The following is a 23,458-nucleotide window of genomic DNA, read 5'->3' as shown; positions in this document are numbered from 1 at the left end:
AAAATCTATCTGATTCTGCACTCCCGGGGATGCTCTGATGAGAGCTCCCAAATCTGTTAGGCAAGAAAAAAATCCTAGTTGCTACCACTTGGATTCAAAGTTCAGGATTTGAGGACTCAGTTGAGATGTGTGTGTATATATGCAGTAAATAGTATCAAGCTAAATATAACCAGTGTAGTACAGTTGTTAGACCACTGGACTAGGACCTGAGAGACTAGGGTTCAAATTGCTACTCAGCCATGATGTTCCCTGTGTGGCCTTTGGCCCCAGTCTCTAAGCCTAGCCTACTACTACTGGTTTATTATTGTATTCCCTCCACCCATCTGAATGGGTTATCCCAGCCACTCTGGGCGGCTCCCAACAGATTATAAAAACTGTGATACACCAGACATTAAAGGCTTCCCAATACAGGGCTACCTTCAGATATCTTCCAAAATCTTCTAAAATATTTCCTTGACACCTGACAGGAGGGTGTTCCACAGGGCGGGTGTGACTACCAATAAGGCCCTCTGACTGGTTCTCTGTAACTTCACTTCTTACAATGAGGAAACTGCCAGAAGGCCCTTGAAGCTGGACCTCAGTGTCTGGGCTGAACAATGGGAGTGGAGACGCTCCTTCAGGTATACAGGGCCTAAGTTGTTTAGGACTTTAAAAGCCAACACCAACACTTTGAATTGTGCTCAGAAACGTACAGGGAACCAATCCATAGCTGCCAAGTACCCCGCATTTCCCGGGAAACCCCCGTTTTTCCTTACCGTTTCCCGACGGTCTCCCGTTTCAGCTCCTCTCCCGTTAATCTCCCTTATTTTGGCTCCTGTCGGCGGCCATTTTTCTGGTGCCACTTTGCCCATCTATGGGCACCAGAAAATGGCCGGCACCGGCGCCGGAAGTCGTGACTATGCATAGAATCATGGAATCATAGTGTTGGAAGAGACTACAAGGGCCATCCAGTCCAACCCCCTGCCAAGCAGGAAACACCATCAAAACATTTTTGACATATGCCTGTCATGCCTTTGCTTAAAGACCTCCAAAGAAGGAGACTCCACCACACTCCTTGGTAGCAAATTCCACTGCCGAACAGCTCTTACTGTCAGGAAGTTCTTCCTAATGTTTAGGTGGAATCTTCTTTCTTGTAGTCTACGCACTTCCGGACATGCGTAGACGCGACTTCCGGCGCCGGCCATTTTGGGTGCCCATAGATGGGCAAAGCGACACCGGAAGTTGCGTTTACGCGTTTCCGGACATGCGTAGACGCAACTTCCAGCGCTAGTGTCGGCCATTTGGGGTGCCCATAGATGGGCAAAGCGACACCAGAAGTTGTGTCTACGCAAATTGCGGTGTCGTGTGGCTGCCGATCCTGGATTTCTCTGCGAGAGACTTGGCAGGTATGAACCAATCTAGATCTTTTAGGACTGGTGTTATATGATCCCAGCAGGCACTCCCCAGTCTGGCAGCCACATTCTGGGAAGGGGAATACCATGTTAAGCTCCTTGGGGGAAACATAGGACATAAATCATAGAACTGTAGAGTTGGAAGGGACCCTTAGGGTCAAATAGTCCAACCCTATGCAGTGCAACCCTCTGAATATCAACTAAAGCATCTATGACAGATGGCCATCCAACCTCTGTTTAAAAACCTCCATAGAAGGAGAGGTCATCACCTTCCGAGGGAGTCTGTTCCACTGTCAAGCAGCTCTCACTGTCAGAAAGTTCTTCCTGATATTTACCGTAGTCGGAATCTCCTTTCTTGTAACTTGAAGCCATTGGTTCTAGTCCTACCCTCCAGATCAGGAGAAAACCAGCTTCCTCTATCTTCCATGTGACAGCCCTTCAGATATTTGAAGGTGCCTATCATATATTCTCTCAGTCTCCTCTTTTTCAGGCTAAACATACCCAACTCCTTCAACTGTTCCCCATAAGACTTGGTTTCCAGACCCCTGATCAACTTGGTCGTCCTCCTTTGCACACATCCCAGTTTGTTAATATCTGTCAGGATTGTTGCGGCTACTCCCGAGTAAAGATGCTCTAGTCCGTTCTGTCTTTAAGGGTTTTATTGTGCATACTATTTACAGTGCAGAGATAGCAGAAAACATGACCTCCTAGTCACTCGCAGAATCTGGCAATGGCACCCTTCTGCTCCGGGGCCAACATAATAGCTTGGGCACCCCGAACCTCCGCCCTCTAAACCTGCGTTTGGGCGTGTGCCTCTATTCAGACACCAAAAGCGGCTGTGCTCCCTCTTCCACTTGTTGGCTAGGGTAGTGCGGGGGCTCTGATACATCGCTGAGCCGTCCCTCCTCCACTTGTTGGCTTGAGAGGTGCACAGGCTCTGATACCTCGCTGAGCCTTCCCTCCTCCATTCCGCTCCACTCTTCATTCCCCCTGCCTGACCCGCTGCTCCCTCTCTCGCTGGGCGAAGTGCTGGTCAGGATGATGGCGGGAGGCTTCCTGTAGGGACTCCCCCTGAAAATATTCTTCCTAAATTGTGGCACCCATAAATGGACAGAGTATTCAAGGTGTGGTCTGACCAAGGCAGAATAGAGTAGCATAATTGTGTTTTTATACATTCATCCATCTAATATATGTATTTATACCATCTGAAACTATGAGTTACTGATACTGTATATATCAAAACCAAAAAGTGGGAAAGACAAGCAGCCAGTTCCCTAATTTAGAAGGAGCTTGCAGTAGTAACCTGTGTGTTGGCGTGGAACCTTAGAGCCTCCCTCCTGACACCAGCAGCACTACAGCTTAGCTGGATGGGGTAGGGCAACTGCGAGGTTGGGACTGTGTTAGTGCACTTGTGTAGCCAATCTGGTGCTTCTGCCAGTGCGCCCACATAGCCCCAAATTGACTGGCCTAAGCTGTGATGAGTAATAACCCTCAAACACATCCAAAACCTGCTTCTACAGACCTGCTTCTACAGATCCATCTCTTATTATCCAGGATAGATGGAACTACAGATTATATGTTAAGGTTTCCATGGGAATCAGAAAGAGAAAGCTTGATTCAGTTCCCATTAAAAGGGTGCAAATTGCTATGGATTAAGCATAAATTATCTCAGAACAATTGTGCTCACCTGGCATGGTTAGGTCTGTTGCTAAGGCCAAGCAACAAGTGTGAGTGTAACCTATAATTCAACTTAAAATCAATGCCTGCTCATTATGGAAATTTTTTGAACAGCTTTTGTGTGTGTGCATTTCCCCTCATAAAGGCAAGGAGCTTTAAAGCTTGGAGCCTGCTTCAAAAATCACAGAAAAACAAATATTCCCTGTTGGTGGTAAACCTCCTAAATAACATATTTTAAAGGTTGTGTGAAGAGGCATAGAACTCAACCTTGTAAAATGTCACGGCACACATCAAAATCATTCCCCCATTTTTTTTTAAAAAAGGGAAAGCAACAGCATATTTCTGGAGTTTGCACAACTGTTCCCTTCTTTAAAAAAAAAGTTGAGGAAAGCAGAACAATCGCTGGCTAAATGTGTCAAGATAAAAACTGGATAACATCCTCATTTGGTCTTCCTGTAAAATATGAGTGAATGACGCATGACAATTCCCCCAATTAATGCCTTTTCTGCCTGTATTGTAGCTTCTCTAGAATCTTTGGGATGTGTGATTACTGCAAGCCTAGTGAAGCTGTGTATAGCCTTGAATTGTGGGCACAAATTCATAGATTTGTAGAGCATAAGGCAACAAGCACACGGCAACTCCCACATTGTAACCCATTTTATGTATGATCACCAGCATGTCCACTGAAGTAGTATGGAGTGAGAGGAAACATTGATGATGAAACTGCTTCTCAGTCATTTGAGCCTGTCAACTTGGCTCATATAATGTAATGTGCTTCCTGGTTAATTTTCTAACAACCCTTTATTTTCCTGCAGGTGGCCGTGATAAACGGGGAGGTCCCATCCTGACATTTCCAGCACGCAGCAATCACGACAGAATAAGGCAGGAAGACCTTCGGAAACTTGTGACTTACTTGGCTAGCGTGCCAAGGTAAAAGTTCAAAAGAAATGCATTGGTGGGGAGGATATGTTCTTGGCAAGCTGCTCACTTCCAAGTATTGGCCTTTGGTACATTTTTGTATGCCCTGCCAGGGAAAACAGCAGCTCTGCCTTTCATGTGCACTCTAATCATATCTTAGGCAGCCAAATAAGGCCAAACACACACACACACTCTCATGACACCATATGAGAGCAGAACAGAAACTGACTGAAAGGCTAGAGATTTAGGTTTCGTTGTGCGTCATGTATGAAAACAGCATTTTATTTACAGATTATTTCATTCTGTGCATGCAAATTGGAAAAAAGCAGAGGGGGAGGTTTCTTTTTTGGCATTTTCACAAATGTTCAATGTGGCTTTTGCACTTACATCCATAACTCAGATATAAGCTCTGGAATGGCTAGTTTAAAATTGATTACCCCCCCCCCCATATTATAATTTGCATTTAGCAATGGGCACAAGTGACTGCTAGCCATGGATCTTGGGACAGAACTCTGGGGCTGCTTTGCAGGGGTGGGATGTGCCTACAATATGCCTACAATAACATACAAGATGATGTGAGAACCTTTCCCCCCATCTCTGTCACTCTTTGTACTTTGACTTTATAATCATACCTCAGGGTCTACTGGTGTGCTCAAAATCAGTCTGGTTGCCTGTGTGCTTTCAGAATGGTCACAGAAGTGACCCAAGTAAACACAGAGCACCATCATTATTCCTCGCAGAACCTCATCCTTCCTTCTCTCCATCACCAGTTCCCATTTCCCTAAGTTAAAGACCACCCTATTTCCCCCAGTAATCACCACTACCAATCCCAATTGACTTTTCAGTCCCTTTCGGTCATAGCCCCTGGTGTTCCCTACTAAATCCATCAGGAAACTTTCCCCCCGGGTTCTAATTTTTTAGGTCAAAGTTTTTTTCGCCTCAGTATCTTCCTATTTTGTTTTCAGCCCCTCTGACATACTCTTAAATGTAGTGTACTAAATCCCTAGGGATGCAGGTGGCGCTGTGGGTTAAACCACAGAGCCTAGGGGTTGCCTATCAGAGGGTCAGCGATTCGAATCCCTGCGACAGGGTGAGCTCCCGTTGCTCGGTCCCAGCTCCTGCCAACCTAGCAGTTCGAAAGCACGTCAAAGTGCAAGTAGATAAATACTTGGTACAGCAGGAAGGTAATACTTGGTACAGCGGGAAGGTAAACGGCGTTTCCGTGTGCTGCTCTGGTTCGCCATAAGCGGTTTTGTCATGCTGGCCACATGACCTGGAAGCTGTATGCTGGCTCCCTCGGCCAATAATATTCCCACAGCCACCCCATATTTCCATAAGCAATTATTCCCCTTGAAACACTTCTAAAACCTCTCACCCATTGATTCTAAGGTTAAAGCAATTTAAAAATACAGTACTACCAATAGTTTAAAACAAATTATGATCACAGGAATAGGGTGGGCCATAGAATATATATGGCAGGTGTCAAAGGCCAGAGATATGTCTTTTTCCTATTCTAGTTATCCAATAATTATAGTGAATTTCTCCTGAGCAGCGAACAAAATTAGAATTATTTAAAATTACACTTCAGATTGCTTGCTGTGATGGTAATAAGTGTCTAAATTAAAGTAGCTGTGTAATCCTGAAAGCCAGGATCTAAGAACCTCTGTCCCTCATATGCTGTGTTCTTTCTGCTCTCTCTAAATGCTTTGGCTGACATGCAAAGGTTCTTTCTGTGTTCTCACTTACCATCTGTGGATCAGATGGTAAAGTGCGCAAATGTTGTGGGCTCCTAGATGGAAGCTTGCAGCTGATTTGTTTCTCCCTAGTCTTTTTTACTCCTACTGTGCTGAGCTACACCAACACCCTCTCCACTCTATCTCAAAAAATGGCTTCTTTCTACCTACTAGATTTTATGTGGTAAGAGGAAAACTTGATTAAATGAAGAAAGGGTACAGGCTGACAAATTCACAATAAACTGCTGTGTGGCGGCATCTCTAGACTCAGAGATTGATCTAGCTGTGTGTTAGCATAGCAAAGGAATCACACTTCCAAAGTTACCTGGTGATGTGGGAAGAGCTTGGAGCTGAATAAGAATAAAACCTAAATCAGACTAGCAGAGCAGATATTTGGAGGCTGGGAGATCTAGCAGCTAGGTTATATACACTGCAATAAACCTTCAGATTTAATTTCCTGAGGAAGCTTTTGCTTTCAGTCTGCTTGGAATGGCTTTTGTCATTGCTTGATTACTTTTATTTTTACGCTCTTTAATAAACCCCAACAATAGTTTTCACCATCCAGTGTTATTTGTGACCATATTTCATGAATGTGCCTTAGGATAAGAGGGCAGTAGGTCAAATGTCCATGAATAAATGTCAACTAGTCATCCATCTCATGCCGGATAACGTAGCAGTGAAGCTGCCCCTTTCGATGTTATCCTGTTTTGTGTGAACTACGGGCTTAGAAATCTGATGCTTAATACTTTCCTACATAGATCACTGTCACAAGCACTTGCCCCACACCTAACCATATAGCACACTTTTTCTTTTATAATCCCCCCTTGGGTTCTAGTGGAAATAGATTATATCTATGTTGTATTTTCACACATACACTTTATTCCTCAGGTACATCAATTGGAGATGCTTGCTGTGACATTTCTTTGCTTAGCATAAGATGTTAAATAGTTTGGAGATATATATATATATATATTCCACCTCAACTAAAGCACTTTTAAACCCTGTTGCTTGCAGTTGCTTGCTCAACCCAATGGGATGTTATCTTTAAGATCGCAGCCAGTTAATAAACTGTGTCCCATTTTATGACTGCATGACTTGTTGCAGGTACATTTCCTTTTAAAAATACAGAAAGAGAACATCAGTGTCCAATGCCTCCAGTAGCTGCCAAGTTCTACATTTGCCATTTCTTTGATCTTACAACCCTTATTTTCCTCTATGGTAGCCGCATTATGATAGCCTCATTATGTTCACTGACAGATGCTACTCTCCTTCCATCCTATAATCAGACCACTCTCTGGCTTTTTAAGGAGTTTCATTCCAGTCTGCCTTGGGGCAGAAGGGAGAGAGAGAGGGTAATGGTGGACAAGAATACCAAGACCATCTTTTATAAGTATGTGCCTGCAGTACCTTGCTGACATTCTTAGCTATAAGACTCTATAATGATTAGAATATATAGACCACTACCCCCCTGTTTATATGAACTCCTGATGTTTCTATTGTCTAATGGTTTTTTGTTCTTGTGTTGGACACTAGAGTTTGGTTTATGATATTTATGTGTTGGGGAGGAATGGTTCCATTACGTTTCCCAGTACGTTTCCGAGCACAGTTCAAAGTATTGGTGCTGACCTTTAAAGCCCTAAATGGCCTCGGTCCAGTATACCTGAAGGAGCGTCTCCACCCCCATCGTTCTGCCCGGACACTGAGGTCCAGTACCGAGGGCCTTCTGGCGGTTCCCTCGTTGTGAGAAGCCAAGAAGGCAGAGGGCCTTCTCGGTTGTGGCGCCTGCCTTGTGGAACGCCCTCCCATCAGATGTCAAAGAGAAAAACAGCTACCAGATTTTTAGAAGACATCTGAAGGCAGCCCTGTTTAGGGAGGCTTTTAATGTTTAATAGATTATTTTATTTCATTTTTCTGTTGTAAGGCGCCCAGAGTGGCTGGGGAAACCCAGCCAGATGGGCGGGGTATAAATAATAATAATAATAATAATAATAATAATAATAATAATAATAATAATTTCATTTGGTTTTTCTTTGCTTGCATACAATACAAGTCTCATCTGTGGACTTTGTTCAGTTCAGTGTGTGTGTGTGTGTGTGTGTGTGTGTGTGTGTGTGTGTGTGTGTAAAGTGATTCACTGATTGTCCTTAAGGAAGTTACAGTATTGCTAGTATTGCAGAGGTATATAAATTAGAGTGCAACTCAATGGGGTAGCTAAGATTTGGTGTTATCATATTAGGAATATGCTGGCATAGCCAATAGTCAGTATGACTGGAGTTGTAGTCCAGCAACATCTAAAGGACACCAATTTATGTATCCCTGCTTCTGCAGGAAGCATTGAGAATTGAACCTCAGACCTTGTGCATGTAAAACATGTGCTCTACCACTGAACTTTGAGCTCACCCATGAAACAATACATGAGCATGGTAAATCAGTGGTAACATAGCTACATATAGCACAATCTTGTATGACCTATCTTTCTGCTTATGTAACTGACTAGAAGGGAATGAATTGCATGGCCAAGACAGACACCTAATTGCTAAGCTATGCATCCAGATGGATTTTTAGTCCAAGAGGAGAAGTCCAGCTGATCATCAGTGTTTGCAGAAAGCTCTGTGCTGCACTTTGAAGACCTGGCAATCTGTTGATCATCAGGGCTTGCAAAGAGTCACACAATGCACTATACATAGGGCTTTTCAGGGGCCACTGATCATATGGTGTACAGTGTCTGCACACTGCTTTTGGTCCCAGCTGTGTCAAGTGGGCATGGCTTGGCTAAAATGGAATTCTTGGTCAAATGGAGAGGACTGGCACATCTGTTTAGACCTGTGAACCAGAAGTTGGAATATTAGGAAAACTACTTATTTAGGATTGGGTTATTTTAGTTTAAACAGCACTAGTAGGAAAAAAGACAAAGTTCACTTTCAGCAAAAAGCCCTATAATTTATCATATTGACCTTACTTTAACAATCTCCTCTTTCTTCTTTCTGTCTGAAGCAACAGAGTGAGGCAGATTATTATCCTCATTGATGCTGTCTAGCAATTGACCCCAGATACCTCTCTTAATGGAAATGGCACAAGTAGTACATTTCTGTGGACAGTGTAACGGTATGAAATCAATGCAGGAATATGGTGATAAATGAGGAGGAGGAAGAAATTCTAAAACACAGTTGGCAATATTTAAGTATTATTTTTTCACAGTTATGGATTAAATATATATGCAGAAGATACAAGTTTTATCATACCAACCAATATATCACCAGATTTTGCAATCAGAAATTTAATTATTCTAAAGAAGGATCAAAGAGAAAACTGCCTATATGCTCCCAACGTTTTGTTGAACAGGCCCTCAGAATGATATTGTTTAACTACCTTCATTTCATTACAAATGTCTATCAATAAAGCATCACTCAGACTCTGCTTAATCAAGGGAAACTCCTAATACTCATTAGTTCTTTTCTGCCACTTCCACTGCCTTACAACAAAAATCTATGTCACATATCCCAGAGATGATGATGATTTCTTAGATTTATTAGCTGTCCTTCACCATAAGGTCCTGGCATGTCTACAACAATATCTAATCAGTATAAGCAAGTTGTGTTTCTCACAGTACCCAGAGTGACACTATGACGGAGGAATTGCGGAAAATTACAATAGTTACCTAACAATTTTAGTGCTGGGTAAACTCACAGTGTGAACCCAGGATACCAGCAGTGGGGTATATCTGGATGCTGAAACCTCATCAACAGTTCTACTGTGCCAGGTGCTGATGTTAGATCTGATTAAAAAGATACTTCAAATTATAAGAGGAATGATCAGAGGAATGTTGGCAGCTCTCCATCTCTCTGCATATGACATAAATTATCTCTAGTCGCTGTGCATGTATTGAAGTTCAGTTACACCATGCTATTTTGCCTAGAGTTCCATATAACTTTGCTGGGAATTCTTAGGCTTCTCCTTTTCCTCTTCCTTTGACAGCCATAAAATGAAGCTTCCCACTTTGTCAGACTACCAACACCTCTCCTCTTTAGCTGCTAAGAGATTTTTGAATAGCTGAGTGGATACATGGCCTCATTTCCCAGGTATCATTCTAGTATATCATATGCAGACATCTGCAAAGGAAAGAAGGAAGGAAGGAAGGAAGGAAGGAAGGAAGGAAGGAAGGAAAAAGATTTAATTCTAGGCCTATGCAATCTCTTCATTTCCATTATATGTATCTTGTTTCCATATGGCAAAGGTAATATTCTGTCTCAACCCCGCTTTGTCTTTCTGCTGAATACATCAGCCTGTCTGAGAGCCAAGATACTCAACTTTTCTGTGATGGAAACACGATACCTCCGAGGCCTAATGTTTTATATATGTCTACATTTACTTGTCCTCAGAAAACATCCTCAAATATTTCACCAGCTCTGGGGAGCATCCATGACTCAGAAAGCAATGACAGAAGGTATTCTAGACAGACTGAGAAGTTGGAGGTTCTTTTCTGAGACAATTTAAAGGTATCAGAGCCCATTAAAATAATCAGGTTTCTGGGTTAGGGATGGATTATTGACTTGGCAAAATTTACTAATATAAAGTGCTGCCCTGGCTTAATTTCAAGCAGTTTCTTGGTGAGCTCAAAGTATATTGTATATTAGCTGGTCATACTAGAAGTAGTGCGCAATTCTTTTTGTTGATTGATAAGGATTAAATGTTGGAGCTCTTATTTTCTGTTACATGATCCTAAAATAAAGGAAGCTTTTTTAGAGCCTGGGAGGGGAGGGAGAGACTATAATAGTATTACATATATAAATAACCATATGTTTTTAAAATAACTCAAGGGATTTCATACTAATTTGGGTAACTAGATATCTGGCATCCTTTGTCAGGTCATGATTTGGCAATGCACATGCATCAAAAGGACCCATTAATAAGTGAGTTGAAACTGGTAAAGTTAATGGATCTTTTGTGCTTTCTTTAATGGTGTCATCTGATTTTTCTCCCCACATGAAAAGAATCAAGCATTTTCCATTTGCAGAAGGTTTACTGGTGGCTTAGAATAGTTTGAAGAACTAGTAATGCTTTAAAAGCGATTTTACTTTGTGGGTGTTACTTGTAGTGTTGGCTAGAACAGGTATTGGAAGGGAAATAAATTTATTCTATATCATGGTTCATATGGGAGTTTCAATCTGAAATGGTTTGTTGAGTACTCTGCACAGCAGGAACCTTTGAATTTTAGCATATATGTAGCAGGCATTTGAAGACAATAGTGAAAAATGCTGCTGCCATGACAGGTGCCAGTCTTCTGCATGCTGACAATGCGGCCACCAACCAGGGCTTTCTCTGCTGGCACCACTGCTTTTGTGACAGTGGCACTCACTGCCCTCCTTTGGATTTCCAGACATTCTTCAGTGATGCACAGGTGACAGCACTTCTGAAAGCTAACCTTAGCTCAAATCCATATTGGCTGCCCACCATATTAAGTTACCCAAAGTTCAATACCCCAGATCATAGACCCATAAAATAAATGAATCAGTAGATACATGAAATCAATAAATTTCTTTGATAGTATTGTTTTTATTGAAATACACACACATACATTTAACCTACTATATTTAGTATAAGGTCTGAAGCTTAACATCAAAAAAACTAAGATTATGGCCACTGGTCCCATCACCTCCTGGCAAATAGAAGGGGGAGAAATGGAGGCAGTGAGAGATTTTACTTTCTTGGGTTCCATGATCACTGCAGATGGTGACAGCAGTCACAAAATTAAAAGACGCCTGCTTCTTGGGAGAAAAGCAATGACAAACCTAGACAGCATCTTAAAAAGCAGAGACATCACCTTGCCAACAAAGGTCCGTATAGTTCAAGCTATGGTTTTCCCAGTAGTGATGTATGGAAGTGAGAGCTGGACCATAAAGAAAGCTGATCGCCGAAGAATTGATGCCTTTGAATTATGGTGCTGGAGGAGACTGTTGAGAGTTCCATGGACTGCAAGAAGATCAAACCTCTCCATCCTGAAGGAAATCAGCCCTGAGTGCTCACTGGAAGGACAGATTCTGGATCTGAGGCTCCAATACTTTGGCCACCTCATGAGTAGAGAAGACTCCTTGGAAAAGACCCTGATGTTGTAAAAGAATGAGGGCACAAGGAGAAGGAGACAACAGAGGATGAGATGTTTGGATAGTGTTCTCGAAGCCACCAACATGAGTTTGACCAAACTGTGGGAGGCAGTGGAAGACAGGAGTGCCTGGTGAGCTCTGGTTCATGGGGTCACGAAGAGTCGGACACGACTGAGTGACTAAACAACAACAACATTTAGTATAAGTACGTTCCAGATCTCATTATACTTGTCCATGCAAGTCTATGTCTATAAGCAATCTGTTCATAAGTTGCAAGTGTAGTCATACCTTCAATCCATTGATTAGATGAAGCTGAACACTTATTTTTCCAGTGCCTTAGTATTAGTCTCTTGGCCACAGTAGGAGCATGACAAATTCATTTACATTGTCCATTTATCAAATTTCATATAGTAGTAATGTAGTTCACAAGTGTTTCTTCTGAAAATTTTAATTTCCCCCCTCACAGTAATATTGACATAATCCACTACTTTCTCCCAAAATTTAGTAAGGACATTGCAAAAGAGCTCAGTTTATAATACTACTAACTTCACTTCATCCCTAGCCTTACCAGTTGAGAATTTGTTTTCTTTCCATTTATTAGTTTTGCTCCTGGGTGTCTAGCTTGGCCTGTGCCACCAACTTTTCCTGCAATACTGTGAAATCTTGTTCAATGCCTGAAAGCCTTGTAGGCAAATGGCATTATATTTAGGCTAGGAAGAATCTGAAAGTGGTGGTTGTTTGGGACCATAAAAAGCTGCAGTTGACACTAGGATTCTAAACCTGTTTACTTAAAAGTAGCACTGAAATTTCAATGAAGTGTAATTCCAAATAATTTGCATCTTATAAATGTTTTCAATAGTACTAAGATTATTTGAAAGTTTGGAATCAAGAATACTAGGGAGTAATAAGGATGGGATCTAGCTTATCTTTTGGTCATTTTCTGTTAAACCTTCAGGGTGTCTTTATGTTCATACCTGCTAAGTCTCCAGCTGAAAAATGTGGGATCAGCAGCGGCACGGCACCAGAAGTTGCGTAGAAGCAACTTCCAGGGCCGCTCTTCCCATGTGTGGGCACCGGAAATTGGACAGAGCGGCACTGGAAGTCGCTTCTACGTATGCCCGGCGGCCATCTTGGTGGTGCAGCCACCGTGCGGCCACCACCGAAATGGCTGCCACCATGCGGCCACCACCAAGATGGCCGCTGGGCATGCGTAGAAGTGAATTCCGGTGCCGCTCTGCCCGATTTCCGGTGCCCACACATGGGAAGAGCGGCACCCAAAATGGAGGCTCCCTGGCAGGTAGGAAATCTGGGGGATTTCCGGGATTTTTCTCCATTCGGGAGAACAGCGGGAAACGGATTAAAATCCGGGGGTTTCCCGCGAAAAACGGGATACTTGGCAGCTAAGCTTTATGTTATTCCAGTGTACAGTGGTACCTCGGGTTACAAATGCTTCAGGTAACAAATGCTTCAGGTTACAAACTCTGCTAACCCAGAAATAGTACCTCAGGTTAAGAACTTTGCTTCAGGATGAGAACAGAAATCGTGCTCCGGCGGCGTGGAGGCAGCAGGAGGCCCCATTAGCTAAAGTGGTGCTTCAGGTTAAGAACAGTTTCAGGTTAAGAACGGACTTCCGGAACGAATTAAGTTCTTATCCAGAGGTACGGTACCACTGTAATTTTAATCTAATAACTGGGGAGAAATCTATTAGTAATTTCAGAAGCCATGTGTTATCTTTACATCAATATTTCCTAAATACTGGGGTGGGGAGGGATATTAAGCATTCAATAGCAATAATTTATGTTTTGGTCTCTAATGAATGGGGTATTGGCTTCTTGGAATGCCTTTCCCTGATTTCCAAAAACTGACTCCTTTTAATCAAATAGCAATTTGTTTCTCTCTTCTTTTGTTAGAGAATTCAGAGACTGGTTTTCTTCTTCCTTATTCTCAGAATTATTCTCTGAAATGAAGAGCACAATCCATTAAATGTTGCCCTGACACAAACTCTTATTTAAAAGTCTTTGTGGGAAGAGAATAGCACGTGGTGGGTTGTAATGTTTACATGAATCAGCACATGGTCAAAATGTGGGCCTTGTTATCTGAAAATAGTCAAATGATTATTTATCTTTTAAAGTATTTTTATCATGCTTTTCAGCCAAAAAATGCATTTGTGAAGACCCTGTTAAGAATATATGGCAGAAAATAATGTCAGTCTGACCCTTTCCAAATGACCACATAAACAAAGGTTTATTAGCTAAGGAATAAGTCACTGCAGGCCTCAGGCATATGTGTTTCATTGTGTTACTGTTCCATTGCATGCAAAGGAGTTTGCAATCTTCTGCTTTTGCTTTAAGGACAAATCACAGTTCTATTATATGTCCAAACTACTGCTTGTTATAACCAAAGTTAGTTTGAACAAACCATATCCTGGTGGTATTCATGGGATGATGATCAGTATACATATTTTAATTCATCTTAAACAAATTTATATTTTGCAACTTTAGGAGTCTGAGGTCAAATTCCCTTGGCAGGTGGTGGACTTGCCTTCATTGGAGGTTTTTAATAAGAGTTTGGCTGGCCCACCTATCATGAATGCTTTAGCTGAGATTCCTGCATTGCAGGGGTTTGGGCTAGATGGCCCTTGGAATCCCTTCCAGCTTTAAAGTTCTGTGATTCTATGAACTTATCCAAAATAAATAAAAAATATTGAGGAGGGCAAATAATAATAGTAGTAGTAGTAGTAATAGTAATAATAATAATAATAATAGAAGCCCTTTAAAGTGAAGAATGTCTAATGTTTTTGAATTGTCACTGTTTTTCTTTGGCTGGCTACAAACACGTAGCAAGATAAATTTGCATTATATTATATCCCAATGGATATCTTTACAAGCAAATGAACTAGAAATCTAATTTAAAAATGGCAAGCTTTGATTCTGGAAAAAGCAGCAAAATCCTCCAAGTCAATTCAGCCCTTTGGCCCAATTTACAAATACTCACAAAGTTCTGCATTTAGGGGGAAAGAATGGATGCATTTCCTCAGTTGTGAGCCAGAATAAAACAGAATGTGGCACTATTCAAGAAGCATATGTGTAGAACTGTAAACATTCCTTTTATAAAATCAGTACATACGTAGAACAGAGTCTGAAAACTGTAGCATGGGAAATGGGAATGTGGTTTGATTTTTGAAATCACATTTATAAGATTTTATGAGCTGACCACACTGCTGAGCTTTGCGATGTAATTTAAAATTTTGTTGACATCCCACTATAGAAACAGCTGTCTAGAGATAGAAGAACGACTTGTTTTATGGCTACTGTACTACTGCTTCTAATACTAGTAGATGCACAGAAACTGAACCTCATGTTCAATGATCAAATTAGAGATTACCATATTTGAAGTACTTTTCTATGCACTATGTTGCACAAAGAATTCACACCCTGACATTAGTTGGAATTAGTGGAAAGGAAAGGTGGACAGGCTAGTGGGGAAGAGTTGCCTGGATGTAGATGCTAATGGATCCAAGTAGCGAAAACATGCTGTATTAATTATTTGCCCAGGGTGCTAAATGCCAAAAAATTGTCCTGTTGAGAGGCATTCACTAAAGCATAGTTAAGTTTGCTCCCTGCAGACATTCTGAGCTTCATCAACAAATCCTGCCAATTGCTTTAGCTTCCTCATTAGTTATACTTTGAAATTATACCCAAACAAAATGTCAAACATGTTCCCTAGGCCTGTTTGTGTGAATTAAATGTTTTCCACTTACTGAAACTCTACTTTTCACAGTTCATTTGGACAAGCTATGTCTGCCCACAAAGCAAGAAAAAATAAAGCTTGTTGAGTTAACTTCATTGGCCTGTTTTATATATAATGGTAAGCTGGAGTTAAACAAAATAAGACTTACTGGCAAGAAACCATGGTTTGTTCTTTGCTTGTTCTCATGGTTTGTTTTGAGAGAAACAACCCACAGCCTCTGGTTCATACACAATGCTAAGACAATGATGTGGTTGTTTTTTATTGGCACGGTAAAGGAAGGGAGGGCAAAGGTGAGATTTTGTATAGAGTGCATGAACATGCTTGTCCATTCCTGGTAAACCACAGTTTGTTTATTATTTATTTATTTAATTTGTACACTGCCCTTCATCCAAAGATCCTGGGGGGGGGGGCTCACAACAGAAAAATACAAAATTAGAATACAAAACACATAATAGAAGAAAAACAAACACAAACCACTAACCCCACTCCCACAAACACATTAAAAAGCCATAGAAGAGCCATGGTTGAAGAGAAATGTTTTTGGCTGATGTCTAAATATATGCGATGAGACAAGTTGACACAATAGACCATTGTGTCTGGTTGTTAACCAGAAGGTTGGTGCTTCGAGCTCACCCAGGGACAGGATTCCTGCTATGTAAGGGGTTGAACTAGAGGGCCCTCAGTGTCCCTTCTGAGAGTTGCTGAAGTGCATTTAGCTTTGTGTGCAGTCCTATATTCTACATATTTTGATCCAACAAGCCTGTTCCCTCTATTTTTTTATGATCTTCCACAAAGCATGCAACTTTCCTGGATCACCAACAATTAATCTGTGCTTTGCTGCTGTTGACTTGGCCTCACCTACCAACATCCTTCTTTCTCCTGCAACAGACCTGGACCTCCATTTTAATCCTGCCCCGTTCATGTTCCTAAGACTGAAAACACATTGGGACAGGGTTGAATTGTATCTTAGTCTGTACTAAAATGCTAAAGCATTTTAAAATAACACTAATTTGAATTTCAAAAAGGCAGGTGTATAGTTGAGTCTAAAATAATCACCTATTAATTTTTTTTCTTTTTGCCGTGGCTAAAAATTTATATCTGTTTTTCGGATTTGATAGATAGTCAACCCAAAATGTTAATCCATGTTCGTCTGTATTTTACAGATGGCAAACACTGCCATAATGTCTTTATTATGTGATGATATTGCAACTTGTGTTACCCCACTTGTCCACATTCAGTGAAAAAGAACGTGCCATCACAAAAATTCCTATTTGCTGGTCAGTTCCTATTGCCCGTGATTTCATGGAGTCGGAGGAGAACGATAGAACGATAAGAAGAAATGTTGAAATTCTGATGCTGAAAAACAGTGCATTGTGTGTTAAAGGTTGCAGCAAATGCATTCGGATGAACACTTACTGTTCAGAAGGGAGTTTTTCTTAGTTTTAAAACAGATCTCTCTTCAAAGATTGTTTATTGGCACAACAATCAAACATGGTCATTACTCAGTGCAGCACTCATTAACACCACTGATTAGTTTTATCATACATATGCCATTTGCCTTATATAATTGTGTAGCAATTGAAGATTTACTGTTACCATTAAAATTTTGTGGCATCCAAGTTCAATGTACAGTACTACATCCATCTAACCTCTCCTTCAATATGACAGTGTCTATTTATTATCCTGGAAGCATAGGCTTTCATGCTTCCACTAGCTAGATCCTACCCTATGATGAAATTCCATTGTGACAGACTTAGAGATTATAACCAGAATAATCACCAACTTTTCTGTGCCAAAAGCAAATGTATGTATAACAGCCAGAGTTGGAGCTCAATTGCTTCCTTAGAAATGCTCTCAGTTAGCCCATGTCCATCAGTGTCTTTCTCTGAAGGGCATAAGAGTTCTAGCAGTTAATTTACCAGCAAGTAGCAATTCTGTATTGATTTTCATTCAATCAAGCTCCTTTTTATTGCTACCAAATGACTTGGAAGAAAGAGATACTAGATGGGAAAGAGATAATAGGGTGGCAGTCACTAGAGAAGTATGTCAATTTCATATCAACATTCCTAGAAAATATATAAAAATTGAGGTTCACAGTACCTTTCCTACATGACAAGGAGCATACACATGATCACTCTGAACATATGCTGCAGCTTGCCACATGGGTCCTTTGGATTGCATAGGAAGTTTCCACAGCAGCCATTGATACCTCCATAAGCATCTGGAGGTAGTAATCAATCAGAAGGAACCACATGATACATTTCACTAGCAGGAGAATTGCCATGCAGACAAAGCTTGCTGTGGAGATATCACGTGTATATCACTTTTAATCCTGGATTTTTCATGTTTTTAAAAAGAAGAAGAAGAAAGGAGAGCTGATTAATACCATATTTACCCACATGGCTACAAGAGACAGAACTTGCCAGACACTTCTGACTGCAGTAAATCAGAGATAACATCAACAGAATAGGACAAGTGAGAGTGATACCAAGTTGCCAGACATCAGCCAGGTTTTAAAAAGAATCTGAATAATAACATTCTCTCATTAGATTTGGCTTAAAAAAACAAAAAACTGTTGTGATCATGCTTTTTGGAACCTGAAAACAGCCTGTTTTATATCGTTATGTTAAGATAATAAAGCTTCTTTATTTCTGGCTTACATCCACAAAGCTATGATAGTTGTTTGAGAAATGGTTCCCCTCCAGCCTTGACTTTAATGGATTAGATAAGCACATGAATAACCGGACAATCAAGAGCAGGCCTGCCAGACTTGTGACCCACCAAGTTGAGCTGAGCCTACCAGCAACTTACAGTGGTACCTCAGTTTACAAACTTAATCCGTTCCGGAAGTCCGTTCTTAAATGGAAACTCTTCTTAAATCGAGGTGTGCTTTCCTTAATGTACAGTTAAACAGTAGGTGGATTGCACCTTAACTAACCAGATACTGCAGCATTTCCTTGACAAATGCAGTGCTTGGTTATTTCCTCGAAAACAGCATGGGCACTTCTTCTGTTAACTTAGCTTTTTGTTGCCAAACTTGATTTTTACATTCTCTTTTGTCTTTGCTTTCTCATCCATTGGTATTTGGCCAGCATTTCTGGTCAAATGAATGCAGACATTGTGCAGTTCCACATCTGCATTCTTGTTTCATTCACAGTTCTGTCACATGCAGTAACTGTTAGCCATGATAACTACAAATTCCAATGGCTGACTACGGTGATACTGAAAAACACCAGTGGTGGTGGTACTTTCAAGTCTAGTTCCAATAAAAGAAAAACTAGTTTTAGTTTCTTTTCCAGGGGGAGGGAGCGTAATTGCTTTTTGACTGGTAGAGAAACAGAATGTATTTAGGCACTGATAAGAAAAGAACAAGTAATTGCAAATAAATGAAACATTGGAACCACATTTTTCTTATTTCTTATTCTTCTCTCTCTCTCTCTCTCTCTCTCTCTCTCTCTCTCTCTCTCTCTCTCACACACACACACACACACACACACCACACTCATTCATAGCAACTGCTGGCTCTTTAAGATATGGGGTTTGCAATATTCCAGTAGATAAACAAAGGGAAATATTATAGCAAATTAGAAATACTAAAAGGGAAGAAAGGAGATGAAAACAGCTTTTTATGGTACTTTCCACTTGCTGCAGTGTAAGAAGACTCAGACATGTCACTCAATATACAGGAGATTGGACACTGAAAAGCAGCCAGATCCTTTCCTAATGTGCTTACTACACAGAGGACTGAGTGAGAAGAGGCACTGTAACCATTATAATTCCACACAAGAGGTTGATGGGACAGAGATATTGTGGTAGATTCTCCTGCTCCTTCATGCTACCGTATCAGGGTGGCACAAGCCTTGAAATGTTTAAAATATGATGCTATGCTGACACAAGGGGCTGGACAAATCCATCAGTAGACTGCTCTTGTGTGGCAGATTCCAAAATGGATGAATCAAAGGTTGGTGCTTCACGACCACCCTTTCCCCCATAGAAGTTGGGAGCCAAGTCCTGGCAACCCAGTGCAAATCCAGGAGCCATATATAACACAGCTATAGAACTATCTCCAGAGCTTCTCTATTCCCATATTGTTTTGCTAGGGAATAGCTGCCTGCTAGGCATATAATTGGGAAAGAATAAACAGTTACAGCCAAGAGCAGAAATTATCAGTTTTAGGCTGCATTGACCATCACTGCCTGCAGTGGATACATGACTTTATTTATTTATTTATTTTAATATGAATAATGTTTGTTTGTTTGTTTGTTTGTTTTAATTGCAAGGAAAACAGCTTCAGAAAAGCTGATCTAAATATCTCTAATGTGGGAATTTTAAAAACTATAAGAGTATGGCATGTGGCTTATATCAAAGATGTGAGTTCTGTTGTCAAGGTAATGTGTTGATAATTGTACCAGCCAAACAACTGCTGGTAGAATGTATTTTTTCTAATACTGTGCACATTTATTTATTTAAATATTTATATACCACTGTATCATAAAAATATATTTCAGTGGTTTACAACAATATAAAAAGTATATCTTTTTGTATCTTTTGTTAGTTCAAGGTTCAAGAAGTAGCACCACATTGCTTGCCACCCACTCATGCTTAATGTTGTGGAAATGTTAGATTATTTAATCTAAGAACATTCTAAATGTCAGTAGGTTTGAGGCAAACTATGCTGGATAAATTGGGAAATAATTGGGAAATTGGGAAAGGAGTACGACAAGGTTGTATATTGTCTCCCTGCTTATTTAACTTATATGCAGAATTCATCATGCGAAAGGCTGGACTAGATGAATCCCAAGCCGGAATTAAGATTGCTGGAAGAAATATCAACAACCTCAGATATGCAGATGACACAACCTTGATGGCAGAAAGCGAGGAGGAATTAAAGAACCTTTTAATGAGGGTGAAAGAGGAGAGCGCAAAATATGGTCTGAAGCTCAACATCAAAAAAACCAAGATCATGGCCACTGGTCCCATCACCTCCTGGCAAATAGAAGGGGAAGAAATGGAGGCAGTGAGAGATTTTACTTTCTTGGGCTCCTTGATCACTGCAGATGGTGACAGCAGTCACGAAATTAAAAGACGCCTGCTTCTTGGGAGAAAAGCAATGACAAACCTAGACAGCATCTTAAAAAGCAGAGACATCACCTTGCCGACAAAGGTCCGTATAGTTAAAGCTATGGTTTTCCCAGTAGTGATGTATGGAAGTGAGAGTTGGACCATAAAGAAGGCTGATCGCCGAAGAATTGATGCTTTTGAATTATGGTGCTGGAGGAGACTCTTGAGAGTCCCATGGACTGCAAGAAGATCAAACCTATCCATTCTTAAGGAAATCAGCCCTGAGTGCTCCCTGGAAGGACGGATCGTGAAGCTGAGGCTCCAATACTTTGGCCACCTCATGAGAAGAGAAGAATCCTTGGAAAAGACCCTGATGTTGGGAAAGATTGAGGGCACTAGGAGAAGGGGACGACAGAGGACAAGATGGTTGGACAGTGTTCTCGAAGCTACGAACATGAGTTTGACCAAACTGCGGGAGGCAGTGCAAGACAGGAGTGCCTGGCGTGCTATGGTCCATGGGGTCACGAAGAGTCGGACACGACTAAACGACTAAACAACAACAACATGCTGGATAAAATATACATATCACTATTACCAAATATCTGAAAAATTAATTGAAATAGAATGTTTCAAAACTTGTTTGATATTAGAGCAAGCTACTTCTTGCAAGAATACACAGAGGAATTATACCAGAATGATATGGAGGTCTTGTACACCCCAGGTAGTGTGGTTGCTGACCTTGAGCCAGACATCTTGGAGAGTGAAGTCAAATGGGCCTTAGAAAGCACTGCTAATAACAAGGCCAGTGGAAGTGATGATATTCCAGCTGAACTATTTAAAATTTTAAAAGATGATGCTGTTAAGGTGCTACACCCAATATGCCAGCAAGTTTGGAAAACTCAGCAATGGCCAGAGGATTGGAGAAGATCTGTCTACATCCCAATTCCAAAGAAGGGCAGTGCCAAAGAATGCTCCAACTACCGCACAATTGTGCTCATTTCACACGCTAGCAAGGTTATGCTTAAAATTCTACAAGGCAGGCTTAGGCAGTATGCGGACCGAGAACTCCCAGAAGTGCAAGCTGGATTTCGAAAGGGCAGAGGAACCAGAGACCAAATAGCAAACATGCGCTGGATTATGGAGAAAGCTAGAGAGTTCCAGAAAAACGTCTACTTCTGCTTCATTGACTATGCAAAAGCCTTTGACTGTGTCGACCACAGCAAGCTATGGCAAGTTCTTAAAGAAATGGGAGTGCCTGATCACCTCATCTGTCTCCTGAGAAATCTCTATGTGGGACAAGAAGCTACAGTTAGAACTGGATATGGAACAACTGATTGGTTCAAAATTGGGAAAGGAGTACGACAAGGTTGTATATTGTCTCCCTGCTTATTTAACTTATATGCAGAATTCATCATGCGAAAGGCTGGACTAGATGAATCCCAACCCGGAATTAAGATTGCCGGAAGAAATATCAACAACCTCAGATATGCAGATGACACAACCTTGATGGCAGAAAGCGAGGAGGAATTAAAGAACCTTTTAATGAGGGTGAAAGAGGAGAGCGCAAAATATGGTCTGAAGCTCAACATCAAAAATCCAAGATCATGGCCACTGGTCCCATCACCTCCTGGCAAATAGAAGGGGAAGAAATGGAGGCAGTGAGAGATTTTACTTTCTTGGGCTCCTTGATCACTGCAGATGGTGACAGCAGTCACGAAATTAAAAGACGCCTGCTTCTTGGGAGAAAAGCAATGACAAACCTAGACAGCATCTTAAAAAGCAGAGACATCACCTTGCCGACAAAGGTCCGTATAGTTCAAGCTATGGTTTTCCCAGTAGTGATGTATGGAAGTGAGAGCTGGACCATAAAGAAGGCTGATCGCCGAAGAATTGATGCTTTTGAATTATGGTGCTGGAGGAGACTCTTGAGAGTCCCATGGACTGCTAGAAGATCAAACCTATCCATTCTGTAGGAAATCAGCCCTGAGTGCTCCCTGGAAGGACAGATCGTAAAGCTGAGGCTCCAATACTTTGGCCACCTCATGAGAAGAGAAGAATCCTTGGAAAAGACCCTGATGTTGGGAAAGATTGAGGGCACTAGGAGAAGGGGACGACAGAGGACAAGATGGTTGGACAGTGTTCTTGAAGCTACGAACATGAGTTTGACCAAACTGCGGGAGGCAGTGCAAGACAGGAGTGCCTGGCGTGCTATGGTCCATGGGGTCACGAAGAGTCGGACACGACTAAACGACTAAACAACAACACTTCTTGCTAATGAAAATGGATTCCTAATAGCATTAGCACACATTAACAATATATTAAAAATATATTTTTAAAGATACTGTATAGCTGAATTATGGATTTTCAGATGTTAAATTGAAATTGACTGTATTTAAGTAGTCATCTTTGTTTTTACCTACACTTTTAATACAGACAGCAGCGGAAGTTGTGTTTACAAGGGCAAAATTGCATTGCTTTAAATGGGCAAATGTTTCTGTTAAATGTTGACAGGATGTAAAATGAGTGAGATGGGCATCCAGGTTAACATAATACTAATACTTGGACATGATGGCAATTGGATACTGGATGAAGTGCTTTTCCTTCATCTCCTACATTGTATTTCCTTTTTTTGTCTTTGCCCAATCTACCTGTTAATCAGATGTACACACTGGTTCTTACTGGTTCTTTAAAAAAAATGTTTTGTGTGATCTGACATTTCTTAGGACAATTTTTAAATGGGTTCCATTTGAGATAATATTAAAACACACACACGCACACACACACACACACAGAGAGAGAGAGAGAGAGAGAGAGAGAGAGAGAGAGA

The 23,458-nt window shown here is 41.1% G+C and overlaps 1 protein-coding gene across 1 annotated transcript in view; it reads left to right on the top strand.

The window, feature by feature from the left end:
- Positions 1 to 23,458, top strand: part of KALRN (kalirin RhoGEF kinase) — a 367,102-nt gene that overhangs the window by 205,775 nt on the left and 137,869 nt on the right. The window contains exon 3 of the mRNA XM_088652331.1: positions 3,884 to 3,998. Coding sequence (XP_088508457.1) covers positions 3,884 to 3,998 — 115 coding nt within the window. The remainder of the gene's footprint in view (positions 1 to 3,883; positions 3,999 to 23,458) is intronic.

Source organism: Zootoca vivipara, chromosome 1 (genome assembly GCF_965207765.1).
Source record: "Zootoca vivipara chromosome 1, rZooViv2.hap1.1, whole genome shotgun sequence".
Classification (NCBI taxonomy): domain Eukaryota; kingdom Metazoa; phylum Chordata; class Lepidosauria; order Squamata; family Lacertidae; genus Zootoca; species Zootoca vivipara.
The sequence above is the reverse complement of the archived record's forward strand: the minus strand, read 5'-3'. Positions and strand labels throughout refer to the sequence as shown.